The sequence below is a fragment of the Tachyglossus aculeatus genome, chromosome 19 (genome assembly GCF_015852505.1).
Source record: "Tachyglossus aculeatus isolate mTacAcu1 chromosome 19, mTacAcu1.pri, whole genome shotgun sequence".
Classification (NCBI taxonomy): Eukaryota; Metazoa; Chordata; class Mammalia; order Monotremata; family Tachyglossidae; genus Tachyglossus; species Tachyglossus aculeatus.
The window spans coordinates 8,971,387-8,986,861 of NC_052084.1; the positions used below are offsets into that span (position 1 = coordinate 8,971,387).

General features: G+C 48.4%; 1 protein-coding gene across 1 annotated transcript; it reads left to right on the forward strand.

Moving 5' to 3' along the window:
* The first annotated feature begins 212 nt into the window (after window positions 1–212).
* SLC30A10 (solute carrier family 30 member 10) lies at window positions 213–13,138 on the forward strand. Its single transcript, XM_038761441.1, has 4 exons — window positions 213–1,253; window positions 4,648–4,728; window positions 8,111–8,350; window positions 9,562–13,138. The coding sequence occupies exons 1-4, from the start codon at window positions 785–787 to the stop codon at window positions 10,056–10,058; spliced, it is 1,287 nt and encodes a 428-aa protein (XP_038617369.1). The 5' UTR covers window positions 213–784; the 3' UTR covers window positions 10,059–13,138.
* The last annotated feature ends 2,337 nt before the right edge of the window (window positions 13,139–15,475 follow it).

The following is a 15,475-nucleotide window of genomic DNA, read 5'->3' on the forward strand; positions in this document are numbered from 1 at the left end:
AGGCCCGTGCCCCCTCCCCAGGACGGTTCTCCCGCAGGCCCGCTCCCCCTCCCCAGGACCTTGCTCCCCCAGGGCCGTGAGCTCCTAGAACCTGCGCCCCCAGGACGGTTCGCCCCCCCACCCCCAGGACCTTCGCCCTCCCCAAGTCCGTGCCCTCTCCCCGGGACCTCTGGCCTCCAGGCCCGTGCGCCCCCAGGCCCGTGCCCCCCTAGGACCGCTCTCCCGCAGGCCCGTGCCCCCTCTCCAAGACCTTGCGCTCCCAGGCCCGTGCCTCTTCCCCAGGACGGTTCTCCCGCAGGCCCGCGCCCCCTCTCCAAGCCCTCGCGCCCCCAGGCCCGTGTCTCTTCCCCAGGACGGTTCTCCCGCAGGCCCGCGGCCCCTCCCCAGGACCTCGCGCCCCCAGGGCCGTGAGCTCCTAGAACCTGCGCCCCCAGGGCGGTTCGCCCCCACCCCAGGACCTTCGCCCTCCCCAGGTCCGTGCCCTCTCCCCGGGACCTCTGGCCTCCAGGACGGTGCACCCCCAGGCCCGTGCCCCCTCTCCAGGACCGTTCTCCCGCAGGCCCGTGCCCCCTCTCCAAGACCTTGCGCCCTCAGGACCGTGCGCCCCTAGGACCGTGAGGTCCTAGAAGGTGCTCCCCCTCCCCAGGACCTCGTGCCCCCCAGGACCGTGCGCCCCTAGGACCGTGAGGAGGTCCTAGAAGTTGCGCCCCGTCCCCAGGACCTCGCGCCCCCTCCCCCGGGTCGCCTCCGGGAGCCCCCCGGCCCCTCACCCCCGTCCGTCGGGATGGGGCGCTACTCGGGCCGGACGTGCCGGCTGGTGCTGATGCTGGTGCTGACGACCGCCTTCTTCGCGGCCGAGCTGGTGTCCGGCTACCTGGGCAACTCCATCGCCCTGCTGTCGGACTCGTTCAGCATGCTGTCCGACCTGCTGTCCCTGGCGGTGGGGCTGGGGTCCGGCCGGCTGGCCAGCCGCAGCCGCCGCCGCCGCTCCCCGCGCGGGCCGCGGGCCACCTTCGGCTGGGCCCGGGCCGAGGTGCTGGGCGCGCTGGCCAACGCCGTGTTCCTGGGCGCGCTGTGCCTGCCGCTGGCCCTGGAGGCGGCCATGCGGCTCGCCCGGCCCCAGGCCATCGACCGGCCGGCCCTGGTGCTGGCCGTGGGCGCCCTCGGCCTCGCCGTCAACCTGCTGGGCCTGCTCATCTTCCAGGACTGCGGCGCCTGCCGCCCCCGGCCCTCCGGGCCCCCCGCCCCAGCAGGTGCCTGCCAGCTGCACCCTTCACCTCCCTCTGCTCCCGCCGCGGCACGCCCCAAGGGCCTTCCCGAGCCCCGCCGCCCCCTCTCCCTCTCCCTCTCCCTCTCCCTCTCCCCACTCCTCTTCCTTCCCTAGGTGCATCCCCTCTCCCCCCATCGCACCCCCTTCCCATCTCCTTTTCCCTCCTTAGGTGCATCCCCTCTCTCCCCATCCCACCCCCTTCCCTTCTTCTTTTCCTTTCCTAGACGCATCCCCCCCATCCCACCCCCTTCCCATCTCCTTTTCCTTCCCTAGGCTCACCCCCACTTCCCATCTCCTTTTCCTTCCCTAGGTACGTCCCCTCTCCCCCCACTGCACCTCCTTCCCTTCTCCTCTTCCCTCCCCAGGTGCATCTCCCCCCCCATCCCACCCCCTTCTCATCACCTTTTCCTTCCCTAGGCTCACCACCCCCCCTTCCCATCTCATTTTCCTTCCCTAGGTACGTCCCCTCTCCCCCCACTGCACCTCTTTCCCTTCTCCTCTTCCCTCCCCAGGTGCATCCCCCCCTCCCCATCCCACCCCCTTCTCATCACCTTTTCCTTCCCTAGGCTCACCACCCCCCCTTCCCATCTCATTTTCCTTCCCTAGGTACATCCCCTCTCCCCCCACTGCACCTCCTTCCCTTCTCCTCTTCCTTCCCTAGGCACATCCCCCCCTCCCCATCCCACCCCCTTCCCATCACCTTTTCCTTCCCTAGGTGCATCCCCTCTCTCTCCATCCCATCCCACCACCATCCCCTCTCCATTTCCTTCCCTAGGCGCATCACCTCTCCCCTCATTCCACCCCCTTCCCATCTCCATTTCCTTCCCTAGGCGCATCCCCTCTCCCCTCATTCCACCCCTTCCCATCTCCATTTCCTTCCCTAGGCGCATCCCCTCTCCCCTCATTCCACCCCTTCCCATCTCCATTTCCTTCCCTAGGCGCATCCCCTCTCCCCTCATTCCACCTCCTTCCCATCTCCACTTCCTTCTCTAGGCTCATCCCCTCTCCCCCCATTCCACTCCCTTCCCATCTCCTTTTCCTTCCCTAGGCGCCTCCACTCTCTCCCCATCCCACTCCCTTCCCATCTCCTTTTCCTTCCCTAGGCGCATCCACTCTCTCCCCATCCCACCCCCTTCCCATCTCCTTTTCCTTTCCTAGGCACATCCACTCTCTCCCCAACCCACCCCCTTCCCATCTACTTTTCCTTCCCTAGACACACCCCACCCCCTTCCCCTCTCCTTCCCTAGGTGCATCCACTCTCCCCCCACTGCACCACCTTCCCCTCTCCTTTTTCTTCCCTGGGTGCATCCCCTCTCTCCCCATCCCCTTCCCCTGTCCTTTTCCTTCCCTAGGCGCACCCCACCCCCTTCCCCTCTCCTTTTCCTTCCCTGGGTAAATCCCCTATCTCCCCACCCCCTTCCCTTCCCATCTCCTTTTCCTTCCCTAGGCACACCCCACCCACTTCCCCTCTCCTTTTCCTTCCCTGGGTTCATCCCCTCTCTCCCCCACCCCACTTCCCTTCCCATCTCCTTTTCCTTCCCTAGACGCACCCCCACCTCCTTCCCATCTCCTTCTCCTTTCCTAGATGCATCCCCTCTTTCTCCATCCCACCCCCTTCCCATCTCCATTTCCTTCCCTAGGCGCATCCCCTCTCCCCTCATTCCACCCCCTTCCCATCTCCATTTCCTTCTCTAGGCTCATCCCCTCTCCCCCCATTCCACCCCCTTCCCATCTCCTTTTCCTTCCCTAGGCACATCCACTCTCTCCCCATCCCACCCCCTTCCCATCTCCTTTTCCTTTCCTAGGCACATCCACTCTCTCCCCAACCCACCCCCTTCCCATCTACTTTTCCTTCCCTAGACACACCCCACCCCCTTCCCCTCTCCTTCCCTAGGTGCATCCACTCTCCCCCCACTGCACCACCTTCCCCTCTCCTTTTTCTTCCCTGGGTGCATGCCCTCTCTCCCCATCCCCTTCCCCTGTCCTTTTCCTTCCCTAGGCGCACCCCACCCCCTTCCCCTCTCCTTTTCCTTCCCTGGGTAAATCCCCTCTCTCCCCACCCCTTTCCCTTCCCATCTCCTTTTCCTTCCCTGGGTGCATCCCCTCTCTCCCTCCCACTTCCCTCCCCATCTCCTTTTCCTTCCCTTGGCGCACCCCACCCCCTTCCCATCTCCTTCTCCTTTCCTAGATGCATCCCCTCTTTCTCCATCCCACCCCCTTCCCATCTCCTTTTTCTTCCCTAGTCTCACTCCCCCTCTCCCCACCCCACCCCCTTCCCATCTCCTTTTCCTCCCCTAGGGTCACCCCCTCACTCCACCCCCTTCCCATCTCCTTTTCCTTCACTAGACACACACCCCCTTCCCACTCCACCCCTTCCCATCTTCTTTTCCTTCCCTAGGTGTCCCCTCTTCTCCCCACTCCACCCCCTCCCCATCTCCTTCTCCTCCCCTATGCTTCCCCAGCCCACCATCCTTCCCTCTATTCGAGCTCTCCCCCTCTGTCAATCCCTTTAATGATAATATCTGTTAGGCATCTACTATGTGCCAAGTACCGTTCTAAGCACTGGGGTAGATACAAGGTGATCAGGTTGTCCCACGTGGGGCTCACAGTCTTAATCCCCATTTTAGGAATGAGGGAATTGAGCTCCAGAGAAGTGAAGTGACTTGCCCAAGGTCACGCAGCAGACAGGAGGCAGAGCCGGGATTAGAACCCACATCCTCAGACTCCCAAACCCGGGCTCTTGCCACTAAGTCACCCTGCTTCTCCACGTACCACAACCAGATCAGGCGCAGGCCCAGAGGGATTTACTCCCATTTGATGAAGGAGGAAACTGAGGCCCAGGGAAGTAAAGTGAATGGCCCAAGGTCACACTACAGGCAGGCGGCATAACTGGGATTAGGACCCAGGTCTCTTGACTGCCAGTCCTGGGCTTTTCCCACCGGGCCAGGCTGCTTCTCCAGTATGGGAAATACATTTTCTTCAGGGAAAACAAAATCTGTCTTTTGGAGGAGGGCATCCCTTTTCTTATTCTCCACCCTCTCTCTGAGATCGGGGTGGGGGCTGGGGGCTGGGGGCGGGGGTGAGTTGTTGGGGTTTTCCATATTTCTGAGTTTGCTTAAGGGTTAATAGAAGCACGAACAAAGTCCATTGGTGATAAGGTTTGCTCTGGGGCCAAATTGAACTGTCTCTATTTGCCTGGTCTATCTAGAGGGGAGGGGAAAGCTGGGGGTGGGGGGGGTGGAGGGGTTACTGCCAAAGTCATAGGGTTTCGTTGTTTTGCTTTGTTTTCTTAAAAACAATTCAACTGATTTTTAGTTACTTGGTTTCTTTTGTTTGTAGAATTTATACACACCACAGGGTTTCTTCTTTGAATGCAGGTGATTCCCTGAATACTCAGCATGGACCCGAGCAGGAGATAGTGAAAAAAGAGAAAAAGTCCGAAGCCTTGAACATCAGAGGTAAATTGACTCGAGTGACCTTTAAACAAAAAGGAAGGAAAGCAAACACACACAAACCATCTCTCCTGATCCCCTAACTCCACAGAGCAACTGCTGAGAAAATAGGATGACCTTTTCATTTTTATTTCATTTTAATTTGGGGCAGGGTTATTTGGAAAATGGGTTTAATCAAATGTGGAACTCTTACTTTCATCCCTCGATCTCAGTATCGCTCCTGGGGAATGACACTGATGGCTGATTCTTCACTTTGGTTCGGTTCAGAGATTGATGGTATTTTTGTCAATAGTATCTGACATACTGAACTGTACTGAACACTGGGGTAGATACAAGCTCATCAGGATGGATGAAGTCCATGTCCCACATGAGGCTCCCAGTCTTAATCCCCATTTTACAGATGAGGCGACTGAGGCACAGAGGAGTTAAGTGACTTGCCCAAGGTCACACAGCAAACAAGTGGTGGAGCTGGGATTAGAACACAGGTCCTTCTGCCTCCGAGAACCATGCTCTATGTGGGAACTGTGTCCAGCCCCATTCTCCACCCCAGTGCTTACTATAGTGCCTGCCACACAGTAAGTGCTTTAACAAATGCCAAAAAAGAAATATACTGAAAACCGCCACGAGGCCACTCAGGGCAGCTGCAGTAGGGAAGGACAGGCTGGAAAATCCCAGAATGGTAATAATATTAATAATAATAATGATGGCATTTGTTAAGCGCTTACTATGGGCGAAGCACTGTTCTAAGCGCTGGGGTGGGGCTCACAGTGTTAATCCCCATTATACAGATGAGGTAACTGGGGCCCAGAGAAGTTAAGTGACTTGCCCAAAGTCACACAGTTGACAAGCGGCGGAGCCGGGATTAGATCCCATGACCTCTGGGCTCCCAAGCTCGGGCTCTTTCCACTGAGCCACGCTGCTTCTCAGAATGCTCTCAGTCTTTCAGGAGGATGTGCCAATCTTAGCATCCTTGAGGCAAGGTTGAGAATGAGTCATCCATTCATACCAAAGAATTTATTGAGCACCTGTTATGTGCAGAGCTTGGCTTTGGGTGCTTGGGAGAGTAATAGAAGTAAAAGATACAATTTCTGCCTTCAAGGAGTTCACGATCTAATAGTGGCACAGGACTTGAAAATTGTTAGTGCCTAGAACATTATTGGTTCATAGTACAGTCCCCGCTGACCCACTGGTTGGATTTACATTAGGGCCGATTTGGGCCTAAAAACATTTTCTACTGGACTGCAGACTCGGAGCAGTAGATACATCCCACTACCAAGAATTATAGTTATATAAACAAATTAAATGCAAAGGTGATTTTTCCCCCCCCCACAAGTGCTAGGTGCACTTGTCAAAGATGAATTTGTATCAAAGTCCAGTTAGGTTATTGAATGAAATTCCTTTTTCATGCTAGCATGTTTTTATGGTTAACAACTAAGGCAATAAAAAGACAACTAAGGTTTTTCTTCCTCCCCTTAGAATTATTTCTTTAGTATAGTAACTACCAAAGCATACTTAGGTCAACTTTAAACTGTGACCTTAGGGACTTTGAGTACCATATTGGGTGAACCATGTGGCTCAGTCTGGCTGAATCAATGGGAACTCTACTAACTTGGTCCCAACCGATGTGGATCTTGGGATATCTTCCCAAGGCATTCCTTTGGCCTACCTACTCCAGAGAGGGACAGAGGTCCAGCGCTTCATCCAGTGCTTGGCACATAGTAAGCGCTTAATAAATACTATCATTTAGGGAATTGTTGGCTGGCTCTTGGGCGGGGTTCTGCGATGTCTTTTCCAACCATACAGTTTTTTGTAGGAAGCCACATAAAGCTTACTTTATTGAAGGAAATCTACCTTAAGACACCATCCAAAAAGATGAAATGGGATTGTTTTTATTGACCCTAGAGGAGGGAACAAGTATTAAGAAATCCCTCCTCTGGTTCTTTCTAATGTCACTGAGCTCTTCAAAACTCCCGAAGGCTTGATCCATCTGTTAGATGGGTCATACCCGTAAGGTAGGATTGGAAGCCTGAAGGGTTAGTAGTCGATTCTAGCAACCAGTTTAAATCCAGTTTGGATCATTAACAGGGTGGATCATTCTTAATTCCACTTTGGAAACTTCAAGAGTTAGGCCAGGTTTTTTTTTTTTTTTGCTTATTTGTTATTTAAACCACGTTATGGATGAGATCATCTATTTGGTGTGATGCTTGTGGTGTGATGCCTGTCTTTAGGAACCTGATGACTATGATCAGGAATATTTTATTCTCACTTGAAAAACGTTTGCACACATTAGATAGTGAAACATTTGTTTCACCTATTTTGAGCTAAAATTTTGAGTCCCACCCTATTATATGTGTGAACTCGGGCCACGTCGGACTTAGTTTAGATCTTCTGAAATTAATTCCCCGTATTAAAATCCACCTGAAATCATTTTACTATTCAAATACTGAACAGCCAAAATGCACCAAATTTTTATGGACTTGATTCTTGAGGAAGTCAATGACTAGAAGTGTAGTTCTGAAAGGGAAGAATGAAAGTGAATTGAGGCAGAGAGGGGAGGAAAGCAACCTAAAATAAACCAAAGGAGGCCCGTTGGTTGGAAAGAAAAATGACTCCAAAAGCTCTGAACCTCTTCAACCAACTCTGGTCTATGGATCCTGAATGGAGAGAGGGTTGTTGAGGAAATTATAGAGGGGTCTCAGGGACGTGGTCCTCACTGCACTGCCTGCGTATTTTCTAGTTCAGTGTCTCTTCCTCTGTCCATTCTCTAGATCTCCCCAGTGGGTGACTTGGCCTTTTCGTCAGACTAGCAAGTGTACCTTCAGGCTTTTTCACCGTGCCGTTGCCACCGCCAAAAGCCAGTTTTTAGTTCACTTAAAATCGTCCGTGGCATTTCCTGAAAATATTTACTGTGTGCAATAATAATAAAAATGGTAATGGTCGTATTTGTTAAGTGTTTACTATGTGCCAAGCACTGTTCAAAGCACTGGGGTGGATGCAAGGTGATCAGGTTGTCCCATGTGGGGCTCACAGTCTTCATCCCCGTTTTACAGATGAGGTAACTGAGGCACAGAGAAGTGAAGTGACTTGCCCACAGCCACCCAGCTGACAAGTGGCAGAGTTGAGATTAGAACCCACGACCTCTGACTCCCAAGCACGTGCTCTGTGCCCTAAGCCATGCCTCTCCTCTGCAGTGCAGGGCAATGCACCGCCCCGGTGCTTGGGAGGGGTGCGATCGAGGTGGAAGGCAGGAGTTTATAGTCTAATAAGAAAACAGGAAAGCATGCCCCAAATTAAAGTTAGGATTTCTTGTTTAATCAAAAAGGGAACCTGGCAACGTCACTGCCCAAATCTCTAACCATGACCTGTGTTTCTAACCCCTCTCTTCTAGGTGTTCTTTTGCACGTGATGGGAGACGCACTGGGCTCTGTGGTTGTGGTGGTAGCCGCCACCATATTCTATGTGCTCCCACTGGATCCCTCTGAGCCCTGCAACTGGGAGTGTTACATTGACCCCAGCCTCACCATCATTATGGTGATCATCATTTTGTCCTCTGCCTTTCCTCTCGTCAAGGAGACATCAATCATTTTGCTACAGATGGTTCCCAAAGGAGTTAATGTGGAAGAACTGAGTGAGTTGCTTTTGCTGTTTTATCCCCTTAAGTATTTTCATTTGTGTAAAAATGAATGCCGGCATGAGGCCTGGCCTCCCGAGATCAGGCTATTTATTCCCCAACTTCTGTAAATTCCCAGGAGACGTGAGAAACTCAGTTCTAGGTTTACATCTTAGCAACATAACTCAAATGTGGGAGGATTAGTTGAAGTATAAATCCCGAGAATGTGGTGCCTTAGCAGCTACAGGTGCGGCCGGGATCCTAACTCCTGGACTGATGGCTAGATGGCCGTTTGTGCTCCTGTCCTCCCCTCTCCTGTTTCCTTCTCAATCCTTCGCCTCCAAGGCATTGCCAGCAGCCGAATTGATTTTTGTGTGAAGCAAGGAAACAAGTCTGTTATATCCCTCTAGAAACGGCTGCATTTAAATTCAGAGCACTCGTGACCTCTTTTGAGACCGAACTCTGTTTCTTTGCTTAGCTTTATCTGACAGAGGCGCGAAACTCTGACTTGGATGCAATAGGTGAGCACAGGAATAGCAGCTTTAGTCTCTCTGCTTGTAATTCACCAGTAGACCAATTATGCCGTGATGATCTCCGTGCTGAGATGCATAAAGTCATTTCCAGCTACTCCAGTTTTGTTGGTACACTTCTCAGTGTGCAACTGTGCACAAAAGAAGGTTTTAGAATGTCTAGAATGTCTTCCATCTGGTGAACATTTCCGGTTGCTGTATTTACTCACGGATGCTTTATTAACTGATGAGATAGTACATGTGAAACAAAACATTCCAAAAGGTTGATGACTCCAACTTTTTGATACAAGGGCAACATGAATTCCAGCTCAGTGGTTTCCACCCGAGTCTAAAGGAATGATGCATGGACCCCCAAATCAATCGATCAATCAACCATATTTCTTGATTAGTTTCCGGATGCAGGGCACTATCTCTCATTGATTTTCATGTCTGTTTTCTCCTGTAGGCTTGTAAGCTCCTTGTGGGGCCGGGAGAGGGCTTAGCAAGTTCGTTCTAGGGTACTTTCTCAAGTGCTTAGAATAGTGCTTTGCACACAGCAAGTGCTCAACAAATACCATTTGACTGATTGACTGACTTGACTTTCTAGCCTGGTGGGCTAGAGTGGTCAATAAGCAAGGACAGGCTTGCTTTTCCCCAGCTACTTTCTGAATTTTAACTTCATCGCTCCCCTTGCATGCTCTCTGCTCTTTCATGTTTCAGCCATCCAGCTGTCCAAAGTGCCTGGGATTAGCAGCATTCATGAACTGCACATCTGGGAGCTGGCCAGTGGGAAGATCATCGCCACCCTCCACGTCAAGTGTCAAAAGAGCAGAGACTACCAAGATGCCAATTTCCAAATGCGGGAAATTTTCCACAACGCGGGCATCCATAGCGTGACCATCCAGCCGGAATACCTGGACCCCAAAGAGTCCACCGAGCTGAAGGATTTAGTGCTCTCCTGCAGCTCGCCTTGCATCTCCAAGGCTTGCTCCAGCAAGTTGTGCTGCAATCAGGGAATGCCTCTCACTCAAGTCAATGGCTACGCTGAGCCCAACGGGGATGCTCCACGCGCTGGGCCGTGGAACGTTGGTTTAAGTAGAAATGACACAGTCGAAATTACCATCGAAGCAGACTGGGGTGGTCACCTGAATGACCAAGGACAGGCTCTTCACGAACTGCAAAGGGACAAGTCACCAACCAAGAGCACACAATTTTGACTGGGCTCCAGCCCATCCTGAGATACTCTGAACATCCCTAGGGGCCACCAGTCCCAACTGATGCATGTGAGGGGGGGAAAAGAACCTTTTGGGGTTAGAGTCATGAACCAAAGCCAACAGCAAAAACTTTCTGTGCAAAAATAAAGGGTTAATTGGTTAATCAGGGGATTCCACAAAAGCTTTCTGGTTTACCAGAGGGCTAGGACTCCTGAAGCCTTAACAGTTTGAGTTTGTGTACTTACATCTCGAAGTAAACGGTCATAGCCGGTAGATGGGAAGGTGAAACTCTTACGACCCAGACTAAAATTTTTGTCCTTTTTTTGGCCTTTTACGACCTAAGGTTACTTCTATTGGGGTTTTGGTCATGCCAGTGGCTGAAGTTTTCATTTGGTGAAGGGCCTTGGGTAGATGTTTTTCTTCTCAAATCTTCCTAAATGTCTTTCAAGAAGGAGGCAGGGAAGTCCTGACCACAGTAGGGCTTATTGGGTGGCTGGTTTAAGGTAAAAATGCTCTTCAAAATTGGAGATGATATTTGAACTGATATATGAATATTGAAGGACGATATAGCTGACTGTTGCTTCCTATTGGGTGTGGCACCTCAGGACATGGTACAATCAATCGTTTGGGAAAACAAAAGTTTTTGCTCCTTATAATCCATGCTAAATGTGGTATGTTGGCCCTCTCTCTTTCAGTAAATTCTGCTGTTAACTGGTCTCATTCCCTGATTGGATTATGGACTGTCTGTTAATTTGAGCTCCTTTTGAGTCCTTCATATCATATGATCACAAGAGATCTCTCTGTCACTTTTTAGGAGGAGACCAGCATTATTGCGATTTTTAATACAGCAGTTTCATTATTACTGAATAAGCAAGATGATGTTTCTGTTCATGCCTAGTTCGGAGAATGCTGTTCTCTTCTTTAATTAGATATTTTTAACATTGTATTTATTTAAACAGGCTAATCATTTGGAAGAAAATTTTGTCACAAGGGAGTTTATAACCTAATGGAGAAATACTTACTACTACTGCTACTACTTTGGATGTATTTTTAGGTGCTTTGTACCTTTTCTTCTGCCCCTAGTGAGTCCCATTTAATTCCGATAGCTTTGCCTATTGCAAATTGTATTATGTACGCAGATTCCGTTCTTGTAGGTGATCACCTCTAATCACCTTCTCATCTGTTATTCAAACATCAGTATTTCATTCAGAGCGCTTCCAAGCAGCCTTGAGGAAATGAAAATTGCCTCAATGAAGACCCCCGAATTAGGGACCCTTCAGCTCTCAACGTGGGGTGCAAAGTTAAGTAAAAATGAGTCTATTCATGGCTTCCGGGATCTAACCATGTGTAGAATTCTCTGGATCGAGACCAAAAACCCCCCCCCAGAAAACCAGCACACTTATCTTCTCACTGAAAATAAGCATTTTTCCACGTTCTCAACACAACCCCAGATTGGACGTATTAAGATGGGCCCTGATAAGTGGTGGGGTAGGAGAAAAGGGCTTTAGAATTTTTTTTTCTTCATTTGCTTCTCGATTTTGAAAGAAAAAGAGAACGGTTTGGGTAATTATTTGCCCGTAAAAAAGTATGGTCCCTTTATAACCTTTTGCAAAGGTTATAATAAAATAGACTATTTGCGATTAACATGAATAACCATGCATGGCACAAACTGACTCAAACCAAGGACAATCTATGGGTTTTATGGGGATGGTTTGAGTCAAACTCTGCCATTAGGTATGTTGATGAAGCCCAGGGGGTCTGTTTGATTCCACACCATTCTGCTTTTATTAAGCCAGTTGAAGAAAAAATAAGTGGCAGGTTCATTAACTCCGTGTTCCCCTTCCTATTGGTTTATTCCTAGCTGTGTTGACTGAATGTGTGTTGACTGGTGTCTGGATGTCCTTTAATATTTCTACTAGCTATTTTTCTTAAAAGACAAAATCCAATCCCAGTATGATTTAGGAGGACTTCAAAGGCAATTCCTATTCATGTGTGTTAGTATCGCGTTGTGAGATTCCACATACAGTGCTACATGGTATTGGTGGTAATAATAGTACTGGTAATAGTAAAATAATTTATTGAGCACTCTCTAGGTGGAGTCCACTGTACTGAGCCTCAGGGAAGGTATAATAGAAGCGTGAGTCATGTCCCTGCCCACAAGAAGCTTACATTCTAAAGTGTTATTCTGCGTATTCAAACATCAAGGTGAATGATTTTGGTTTCAAGGTTGAAAGATCGGCAGACAGTAGCCCGAGTACAGAAACTCGGACAACTAAAAATAAATTATTTTATATTGGGTAACATGTTTTTTCCTTATTTTCTTTTGCTCCGAGTTTGGGTGAAATTTCACATCCTTCACCTCTATGAGGTATTTAGCCTGAATCTATGTTCTAATTTGTTTTGTTTACTTATTTTCCTCTGGCATGTTCTTATAAATGGATCAGAAAATACTAGGTCCAGTAGGACTCTTTAGCACTGAGAAATAAATTGATCGCTCTATTTGGTCCTTAAATTGTATTTTAAAAATATTGTTCTGAAAATGAGAACCCGTTAGTGGAAATTTGGCCCTCTGTCTAGAAAATGTTTCCAGAATTTCTAAGATCCTTCTACCCAGGACAAAGAGAAGGTGCAGTTACCAATTTGATTCACATCTCTCCAACCAAAGCAAACTTTTTGGGGCCTAAATTTACAGGAATCCCTGACCAGTGAATCTAATCAACTGGGTAGTTCCTAGCTTTGTCCTTTGTTCCAAATTCAATCCTGAGAATAAACAACTTCCCTGGATTCTAACAGTTGGGTAGGCAGAGTCTTTGAGATCTAGCCCCTGTTAGAGATGGTAGCTTGCATGTGCAAGGTGGATACTCTCCCTTTAAAAATATTGATCTCGCTGGGTATTTCACTGTTTGCACTGAAAGCATTCCTGTTTGGACTTTGGGAGGCAACCTTCTATTACCATTTGATTCCTTTCTCTGTTCAAGAATTAGGCCTATTTAAAATAAAAGAAAAATCCCGAAACCCCATGGAAGTGCAGTTGCCTCCCAGGAAGACTGTGATTCAGAAGAGTGCCTAATTGTTTTGCAAAAGCCTCTCAATCAGTTAAATCAATGAATTGATTAATCAATTCAATCAATTCATAGTATTTATTGAGTACTTACTGTGTGCAGAGCACTGTAGTAAGTGCATGGGAGCGTACAGTAGAGTTAGAAGAAACGAACACTACCCTCAAGGACCTTACAGCTTATCAGGGAAGGCAGATAAGAAGAAAACTCTTTGTATGCGACTTCTTAATGTTGTCCTAGAACTAAACTCCCTTTAACCTGGAACTTGTCAATAAGTGGCATCACTCACTCTTTCCTCTGCTTTTCCAACTCTCTGAATGGGCATTTCTCCCGGCACCATGGTTGAATTACATACCTAATCTGATTTACTTAAAATCCCTGGCCTTAACCTGAGTTGTTCAAACTCCTAAATATCCTTGGGGCTACAATCTGCCCTAGTTCTCGATTTCTCTAAGCAGCTAGGCTTTTTCTGGGTTTACTGATCCCCAGCAGAGTGCTAACTTAGAATGTGAGCCCCTTTGTTAGATTGTAAGCCCCTTGATGGCCAGGGATCAGGTCTAATTCTCACTTATGCATTCTTTACCAGAGCTTAGTACAGTAAACACTTTCAATTATTACTAATTAATTACTAATTACTAATTAATTATTAGTAATATAGTTAGTAATTAACTATTACTAATTAATTAATGCTACTAGTACTATTAATACTACTAGTACTATTCCATGTTCAGAGTTCATGTCATTTTTCTGCAGTGAAACAGATTTCAGCTTCCTCCGTTTTCAAGTATTAATTATTTATTAATATTTAAACATTTTCTAGTGTACTGTGAATTTTCTATATTTCTACTTCTCTTTATTATTATTAATGTTGAATTTCAAAGCCAGAATAGATGGGGCTTACTATTGTATGTCTTTGTTTTTCCACCACTGCTGCCCTATTCGCTCATTGTATGCCAGGCCCCAGTGGAAATGTGCCAGACAGGGATGAGAAAATGCGAGTGGCACCGTCCCACCTACTAGCACTTTAATTAGTTCCTCTGAATGGGTTCTCAGTCTTGAAATTGCAGAACCAAGGCTCACCGATTGTTCCTAAAGGGAAGCGCCATCTTCTTTCCCAGTTGTACTACCCCTTTGACCATTGTCACCTATCATGAAATCACTGCACTGCCCTCTCTCTCGTGGGGGAGCGTGGGAGAAATGAGAGACAGTGGATGGAAAAATCTCATTCTATTTACAGTATCGAATCATGACTGAATATTGTAGTGATCTTGATGGTTTTTAATTATGCCAGCCAACAATATCTTTGCTCCTTTGTAGGGTCGCTGATGTTGAGTGTGATATTGTTCACATTTGAGGAAGGGAGACATTAGCAGCCTTCTCATTAGGTTTACGGGGATGTCATTCCTGCTCCCTGAATACAACTGGAAATGCAAGTGGAAGGGAGGGACACTTTCCAAAGATGGTAATTCCTTTTTGGAGAATTTCAGAATTTGTTACATTATCGTGGAGTTCTGTTGCCTATAAACCTTCTTTTATCGTGGTCTGTGGTTTGGCCAAAATATAACCTGATGACATGGAGTAATCTTTGCATAATTACTCAGATATAAGATTCGATAGTTTGTTAATCCATGTCTGAAATTTCACCTGTTTGTGTATAGATTTATTTTTTTTTTTTGAATGTGAATGAAGTTCAATGGTGCTGTAAAATAAAATGTATTTTTAAATAAAAATGTTCTCAGGCTGATTTGTTGACCAGTTCAGAGAATTCAAGGTGTTTCACTTGCTTTGCACATGCCAAGTGCTCAGTAAATACCATTGATTGACCGACTGGTTAATTTGGCCTTTAAATGGGCGCTTGTTAACCTGGGTTCTTTCCTGCTCAGAAACTCTTCAGATCCAGGCTGGCTTCAGAGAGTAAAAAAGAAAGGCTGGTGCCTCTGGGTGCTCATCAAGGGGACCGGTGGTGGCATGGGTAGGGACTGTCTCTATATGTTGCCAACTTGTACTTCCCAAGGGCTTAGTACAGTGCTCTGCACACAGTAAGCACTCAATAAATACGATTGATTGATTGATTGATTTGAAAATTTGGAGGTGCCCAGTCTTCCTGTGCCTCAGTTCCTGCTACTGAGTCCTGGGGCACAGAGCAGTGCTCCCTCCTGGGAGGAGGAGGAGGATGCAGTGATTCCTGCAGGATCCCCTCAGGGAAATGATCTAGGCTTGGGGATATGGGTGGACTCCTGTAGCTCATCATTATGTTACACAGCGTGCCCAGCATAATATAGGGCCCCATCAGCCTAATTGATAAGATAATTGATTGGTCATGGGTTCAAATCCCAGCTCCGCCACTTGTCAGTTGTGTGA

What these genes read in the sequence shown, in the direction of transcription:
- SLC30A10 (XM_038761441.1), top strand. Translation starts at nt 785, where the DNA reads ATGGGGCGCTACTCGGGCCGGACGTGCCGGCTGGTGCTGATGCTGGTG. An exon ending in CGGGCCCCCCGCCCCAGCAG is followed by an intron (nt 1,254 to 4,647) that starts GTGCCTGCCAGC and finishes CTTTGAATGCAG; the next exon opens with GTGATTCCCTGAATACTCAG. An exon ending in CGAAGCCTTGAACATCAGAG is followed by an intron (nt 4,729 to 8,110) that starts GTAAATTGACTC and finishes CCTCTCTTCTAG; the next exon opens with GTGTTCTTTTGCACGTGATG.